The 7,995-nt window shown below is 31.2% G+C and overlaps 1 protein-coding gene across 1 annotated transcript in view; it reads right to left on the bottom strand.

The window, feature by feature from the left end:
- Window positions 1–4,821, bottom strand: part of LOC100790431 (adenine phosphoribosyltransferase 4) — a 6,190-nt gene extending 1,369 nt beyond the window's left edge. Inside the window, exons 1-4 of the mRNA XM_003525758.5 lie at window positions 4,461–4,821; window positions 3,925–4,035; window positions 628–720; window positions 361–510 (exon numbers count right to left, since the gene is read on the bottom strand). Of these exons, the coding sequence (XP_003525806.1) occupies window positions 361–510; window positions 628–720; window positions 3,925–4,035; window positions 4,461–4,542 (436 nt within the window). The 5' untranslated portion in view covers window positions 4,543–4,821. The remainder of the gene's footprint in view (window positions 1–360; window positions 511–627; window positions 721–3,924; window positions 4,036–4,460) is intronic.
- Between the last annotated feature and the right edge of the window lie 3,174 nt (window positions 4,822–7,995).

Raw genomic sequence — 7,995 nt, 5'->3', positions numbered from 1 at the left:
GATACGTTGATTCATAAATCATATTCAATAAATAAAACATTACTACTGATTACTAATTTACGAAAATTATATTTGTTTATGGTTGGTTAGAATGCAAAATGCAGTTTACCTGAACAATCTCAGGCTAAGCTACCCTTGAATAGAACAATTAAGTAACCCTAACAGAGAACCAGAACAATGGCATACTGTTATATAACCTATTAGAAGTGGATTGAGCCTAACTCAACCTATAAAGTATAAACTAGCTGTCTAGCTCAAGGGGAGCGTTTGCTCAAGCCTTAAAAGGAGTACATTGCATATCCCTTGCTGATCTAAACATAACCATTCTCAATTTATATTAGAATTTGTACAAGTACTTACCTAGTAAGTCCATAGCTGCACAGAGTGTTCCTCCAGTTGCAATCAAATCATCAACAACTAAAGCACGCTCACCAGGTTCAACAGCTCCAACATGCATCTCAAGACAGTCTCTTCCATATTCCAGAATATACTCTTGAGAAATAACTTTGCCTGCCACCAAAGCAACCTTTTGTTAACAGGAACTGAGAGAACAAGCACTTGTGTCAATAATAATACGTGACATAATTTATGATTTCATGTTTCTATAAATTAAGAATCACAACAAACCAGGCAATTTTTTCGGTTTCCTCAATGGTACAAACTTTGCTCCTATTGCCAGTGCAATGGGAGAACCAAAAATGAAACCCCGAGCTTCAATTCCTACAAAACAGAGAAGGAATTCATTTTAACTTTTTTAAGAACACTAGATTGTGGACAAATATTATGTGCTATAGCAGGTGACTCTGAGAAACTGCCAATTTCTATCAGAGCTACTATCAATTAATTAAACATATGACCAAAAGGATCCAATGATTATTCTTATATATATTTTTTTAATAATTGCATCATAGAAAGTTCTGTTGACCAATGTCCGCTCATGTCATGTAGAATGATACAACATGTAACAAGTTTTACTTTCAATCTGATGGCATCATGGCACAAATATTTGAACTTTCCTTTTACCAAAACTTGTTGTATCATTCTACATTGCTTTCAACAGCAAAGTAGGGAACTCACCAAAAGTAGTCAACGCAAAACCTACACTGCCATTAAGATGCATTAAGTAGATGTGAAAATGAGAATGATGGAGGATCCGGAAAAGGAAAGAAAATTAGAAATGACCATGACACCAAACAATGTTGGCATTAAATACTGTCGGTGTGTCAAGTAGTGTCACTCATTAACAACTCAAAAAGTAACACTAAGGTATACCAAACCTCAAGTCGCCAAAAAAAAGGACCTATTAGTTATTCAAAATGGTGAGAGAAACATTAGATTCTTATTATAAATCACAAGTAGCAATCATGTTTAAGCCTAATAAAATTATTATAAACAAAAAAACTCTCTTCAAGTATTTAATGCAATTGTATATGTGACTTATATATCTGATATTACTAATTAAGCGGTAAAACCTCACACTAGTTGATCCACACATTAAATAGTTAATGATTGTGTTTTACTAACAAGCAATTCCAACAACCAGGCCACAAAATCAGTGTGTGGCTAAAATGTCAATCGGTAATATGTACTACAAATTATTATACAACAACTACAAATTATTATACATAAAAGAGAAATCCTGCATAGACTAATTGAACAAAAGCTTTCCAGATGGTCTCACAAAAGTAAAATGACGGCAAAAATTCACATAAACAAAGACCAAAATGGACACACATAAAGACAAAAAAAAAAAAAAAAAAGTCTACCCAATTCGGTGATGTGCTTCATTTTCTAATCAGAAATATAAATCAGTGAAATGGGTACGAGTACGAAAAAGTATGTTGCATAGACATGGATACGAGTACTAAACATGACAATCTTAAAAAATTAAAGGTACGAATATACTAATATAATTTTTAAAGCATCAATTTTGTAAGATAACATATATAAAATAAAATATCCGTAAGTTCATGTAAAAATATTTATAACAACAGAAAATAATAAACTCATATCTCACAAGTAAAGGTAAATGAATTTGATTGAACAGGAAAACAAAAACCAACAAAAAAATTGAAAGAAAAAGAGAAAGCCTCCTAATTTTAACTTAATAGCTGTCTTATTTTTTTAGAGAAAAATGATACACAAGACGAACCTAATCTACCCCAAGCCAATCCTTAATCCTAAGCTCCGTATCCATTTATTTATTAAAAAAATATTTTTGATAAGTACCTAGACATACACAACATGTACCTTAATACACAACATGTACCTTAATCCTAAGCTCCGTATCCATTTATTTATTAAAAAAATATTTTTGATAAGTACCTAGACATACACAACATGTACCTTATACCTGGTTAAAGCGCAAATGAAGTGCCCATGTTTTCCGGGGCATGCAGTGCATCAACATCAGAAGTATTTTATTTTATTTTTTCCTAAACATCTAAAGTATTTCACTAATCACTACACATGAAATCTGCACATAAAATACAAATTTCGAGCACATCATCAGCCAAGGTTGGACCCAAAATAAATTTTTTAAAAAAAGTAAAAGCCGAAACAGAATTATATGTAGACAATTTTTGTTTTCTTTTAAAAAGGCAAACTGCTATAGAACTACTGATAGTTCGTCATTTTCAGGTGCTAGTGACATCCGAATTTTATCAAGATTTAAGAATTCGGCACCCAAGTTGACCCAACAGTGACACGGAAAACCCACCCACAAATATAATGGAGCCGAACAAAAAGGGCCCAATCGAAACTCGCATCATGTGGTTTGTGGGTTAGGGGTGTGTAAAAATTAATTTGATAAAAAAATTGAACAGCACTGGTTTGGAAATGTTTTAACCGGTCACTTCAGCATCTGAAGGAAGATGAGTACTTTTTTCGGGAAATAAGTTTCACGTTGGGTTTTATATGTTCAACTAGTTAAATTGATTTAGAAACCAATTCAAAATCAAATTGATTTTAAAAAAATAATTCTAAACTGAATTAATTTTTAATCAGTTTTAAATTGATTTTAAGAATCAGATCAAATTTAAATTGATTTTTAAACTAGTTTTTGAATTTTTTTTAAAATAAAAAATTATTTAAATAAAAATCAACTCAATTAAAACAATTTGATTAACCAAATTGATTTTATAAAATAGTATATTTATTTTTTTAAGAAAAAAATCAATTTAGTTTAGATTCTGATTCATTCAATTCGAATCCTTTTTTTTTTTCACACCCCTAATATGGGTCCACTTCCCTCAAGTTGGAAAATTTTCACCAATGGTTATCCATGCAAATTGGATCCAAGCTCATGTTCACGAGGAAAGAAGGTGACCCAATAAAACTTGAGAAATTGAAAAAAGAAAGAAAAATGTTATCTAGGGTGTTAAGGATATTAAAATAAAAATATTTTTATTAACAAATAAAAAATTATTATTTATAATTTTTTTAAATAAAAAAATTACCTAATAAATATTTTTCTCCTACGTTAAGATATTAATTAGCTAGATTCAAAAAGAAAATAATATTAAAAAAAAGACTCATTTCATTCATTGAGATTTCAGAAAGCAATCAATGGCACTCCCACTAACCAAAACTCGTAGTCAAACCAAAAATCACTCTCAAAACCCACAGTCACTTCCATTCCACAATGTGTCCCTTAAATGCATTCAAAAAGACAGCCAGAAACTAATGTTACGTCATACTATAGACTATAGAGCATCTGCATATTCTGGCTATCTTTCTCATAAGTGTGGACCCCACCACTTATAAACTGACCTGAGTGATAACTCAGCTCATAACTCCAGTCCTGGGGCCTTTTTTATTTTTCTATTAAAAAAAAAATTTCACATCAAGTGTTCATATAATCATATTTAGGTTTCACAACTTTTTTTTCTTACCCCAAAAGATCAACGTTTTTCTATTTTTTACCTGCAACAACAGAAATGTTTTTGCCTTTGTATCGCTCAACGAACAAATCTATCGTGTCCTTAAAGACCCTGGGATCAAGCAACAGAGTAGTAATGTCTTGGAACATAATACCTGTCATTGCAACAAAACAATTAGCATGCCAAGCAAACTCAAAAATAGACACAAAAAAAACACCACGAAGAAATCTGATATGACCCTTTTCCTAGATGATAAGAAAGTTGAGAAATTTACAAAACAAAAACTGTAACAAAAAAGAAAAGAAAAAAAATCAAAGTCCCATGTGCTCAACAAAGCTTCTTAAATCTTACGCTAACAACAAAGAGAAAAATAAACCATAGAATTGCGAAAAAAAAAAGTATTATCTTTCTGGTGTTATAAGTTCCAACCAGTATGTGTAATCTAAACTATGAACAAAAAAGGTAATACTCTTACAACCTTTCTCAAGTTGAACAGGTTGAGAAACACAAAAACGAAACCAAGAAAGAGGACAAAGTGGATGAGAAAAAATAAGAAGGGAAGAAAGCACAGTAACAAACCAGGTTTGGGGAAATTAGGGACAACACGAATCTTAGTTTTGATGCCATGAAGACGGGGATCCTCGTCTCTGTAAGCCGACATTGTGTGTATGATTGGTGACACAGAAATTGCAAATGAAAGAAAAAGAGTGGTTGGTTTTTTTCTTCTCTCTACAAAACTAGAATTGAGTTAAGTATGAAGGCAAAGCGGTAGTAGTAACAAATAAGAACAAGGGAAGTTTATCCACAGGGGTATTTATAGAGTGTGTGTGAGAGAACTAGCCAAGAAGGGATGGGTTGAAACGTCAAAGAGATTAAATTATTTTATAGGAAGGAGTAGGAAAATCATTATCATTTCCCTACTTTTCTTCCTCTCATTTGTATACCACCTTATTTTCTTTTTGTTCACAATTGTTTATGTTTTGTTGATTGACAATACCTATCTTTCTTTTCTTTTTCTCTTATATCATTTTTTACATTTATTATTTTATCTCTTTATCTTTTTTATTTCCTTTTTCTATTTCTATGCTCTTTTTCACCCAATTTCACTCCCAAAACAATAAGAAAAATAATCAAAAGTAAAGAAACTGAGTAAGTAGAAAATTTTGTAATGTTGAAAACTAAGTAAAAATATATTTGTAATTATACCTAACTTATTTTATAATTTAAAAATTTATAAAATAATTATGTAAAAAATTTCTTATTTTACAGACAAGAAAATGTTATAAAAACTATTTACAAATATTTTTATTTGTATATTTGTTTTTACACATTATATATATAAATCATTTAAGTAATATTAAAGTTTAAATAATTTACATAAGGAAAATGCTAAATAATTGACATAAGAAATGAAAATAAAATTCATATAAACTTAAATATTCTTAGATTTAATTTCTATAAAACAATTTAATTATTATCTTATGAAAATTAAATATATTCTCAAAATTGAGTTATTAATGATAACTATTTTGGATTCACTTGTTTAGTTATCGTAAAAATATTATGCTATATGTTACGAAGCAAATTTGCACGAAATACATGAATTGTTTGTTTACTTTTTTAAAATAAAAATAAAATGAAAATATGTAAAACTATCAGAATATAATTTTTCCTTAAAAAAATGAATATTTGCTAAAAACAATTTGTTAGGTAGGGTCTCCACCACACCATTTCATTGTGATTACAACTCATATATATAGCCACCACTGTAGTATGTTCACCATCTCCCATGGTGCAGAGTTTAATTGTGATGATAACTGATAAGGGATGGGATTTGGGACAAGGTTGAAGGCACAATGCGATACTTTACTGTGGTTCATGTGAGGGCAAATGTGAAAAACATGAAACAACAATACAGTTTGACGATACCAACATGATTCAAGTTCGATTGGTTGCAGCAGGAAGAGGTTGGAGGCACGGGAAGAGGAATAGATTATAGAAGAGAGAGAAAGGGAGAAAAACATTCAATCTTCTTGTGCCAAATCAGTAGTCAACTCATTCGTGTGTTTTGCACAAAATTAAGTTCGTACTATTTAACATTTTTCAAAATATTATGCAGAATGTTGACATTGATGTATGTTGCGCGAATTATTTGTATAACGTACTTGGTACGTGGTTTCATAATCGACTCTTTGAATTTTAAATTGTTAGATATATTTAAACCCTTATTAGTTATGATATACTTAAGGAACCTCTTATTGCATTTTCTTTTACTTAAGCCACTAAAAGAAGAAAGATGAAAGCAAATAAAAGTTTTTGCATAAAATGTAGAAACAAACGCCAAAAGGTAAACAAAGAAAAAAGAAGAAAAAAAGTGGCATTGCATGATTGATAGTTATTGGGATTATGGTGAGCCTGTCCATTAAGGAGACGAAGAAAAATAATTAGTCATAATCAAACTTGCAATTGTTTATGACAAGCTTATGGTTAAATCAAATCAAAATCTAGTTTTGTGTCCACAGAAGGACGAGAGATCATGGCATAACCATACCTAGACATAATTAAGCTATCCTTGAGTGGAGGATGACAGTCAAAAGGTTGACCTACTACATAGCACAGACAATCACTGACACTTGACAAAATGCATCATAATCTGACATGTCAGAGGCAAAGTGATGTTGCAGCATGAAAATATGGTGACAAGATAGGGGGACACCAACGAAATGTGGTGATCAACCTTATCACACACAGAGACAAGACAGGTACTACACCAATGAATGATGACCCCTAACACCCTAAAGAGGGAGGCGACCACCCTCGGCTGCCAAGGAGCACCCACTATAAATAGAGGGAAGAGTGTGACTCTTTCCCTCAAGTTCACATTAAGGCAATAATTTACAAGAGACTCCTATTAAGTCTCACTAATTTAGGAGCTATTTTTGTAGACAATGACATGAATCAAATCAAATTAAGAATTACTTTTGTAATTGGAGGATCAGTAGAGGTGCACATCTTGTGCTTCAATTCTGCCAATTTTCATTAATAAAATTTTATTGTCTTAAAAAATGGTATAAATTGACCAAAGAGGGATTGAAGTACTTTTTTCTAACTTTCATCCTTCACAAGAATCTATGAACATTTCATTCAAATATTCCATTCTAGAAAACCAGTATTAAAAAACAAGCATGCTTTTTCTCTTTCTTTTTGTATTCATCCAACTTTTAAATTGTGTGTTTCAGGTGTTAAAGTAGATGTCATAAATAATTTAAGTTTCTGACAATTTTCTCCAAACACATGGGGACTTAAATACGAGTACAATATCAAAGACCTAACATTTATTTCAAGAAGTCCAGCTGCAAAATGCTTACATAAAAATAATTTAAACCTCTCTGAAATTTGATAGCAATAGTAGAAAGAAAACAGAACAAAAAGATCCTTTACCGGATATGGCATGTCATTGAAGGCAGGGAAAGGTAGAAGGAATCTGACCTCTACCAACCCCCTAATCGAAGGATTTAGGCAATATGGTCCCTTCTCTACCCATGAGTCCGCTTTCACATATCATATGTAATTATCTACTGGGGAGAGATACCTTCGAGAATTTTGGACATTTATCTAACATTTCACTCACTCAACACAATTGGTTAACTTGTCTATAAATAGGTTTAGCTAGATTGTACATGTGTGAGTATTTAAGGGTGACTTCTACCTTACATCGTTCAAGATCTAAAACATATGGATGCACCAGCTTTTACTGTCATTGATTACGAACCATTTATGCTTAATTAGAAATTTAAATATCCCTCGATCACTTCTATCAGCTGAGATAAAGATGTATCCATGACCTTAAAACCTTAATAAGGAAGGTAGCATGTTAGACAGCAGATATTTGAGTTTACTTGTTGGTGTATTAATATTTCATACGTGTGTACAACATTGACAGGACTTTGGTATGCTCTTATGTTAGTCCAAAATTGCACGATTTCAAAGTATTGTAGGAAAATAGTACGGAAAATGCATGTTGGGGAGAAAATAGATAGATATTGACAGATATTTATTATGAAGAAATAATTAATTAGTCACCTGAAATGAAATTAATTATTAAAATCAAATA

This window comes from Glycine max, chromosome 5 (genome assembly GCF_000004515.6).
Source record: "Glycine max cultivar Williams 82 chromosome 5, Glycine_max_v4.0, whole genome shotgun sequence".
In the NCBI taxonomy this organism is placed as follows: Eukaryota; Viridiplantae; Streptophyta; class Magnoliopsida; order Fabales; family Fabaceae; genus Glycine; species Glycine max.
This window is presented reverse-complemented; position numbering and strand designations above follow the sequence as displayed.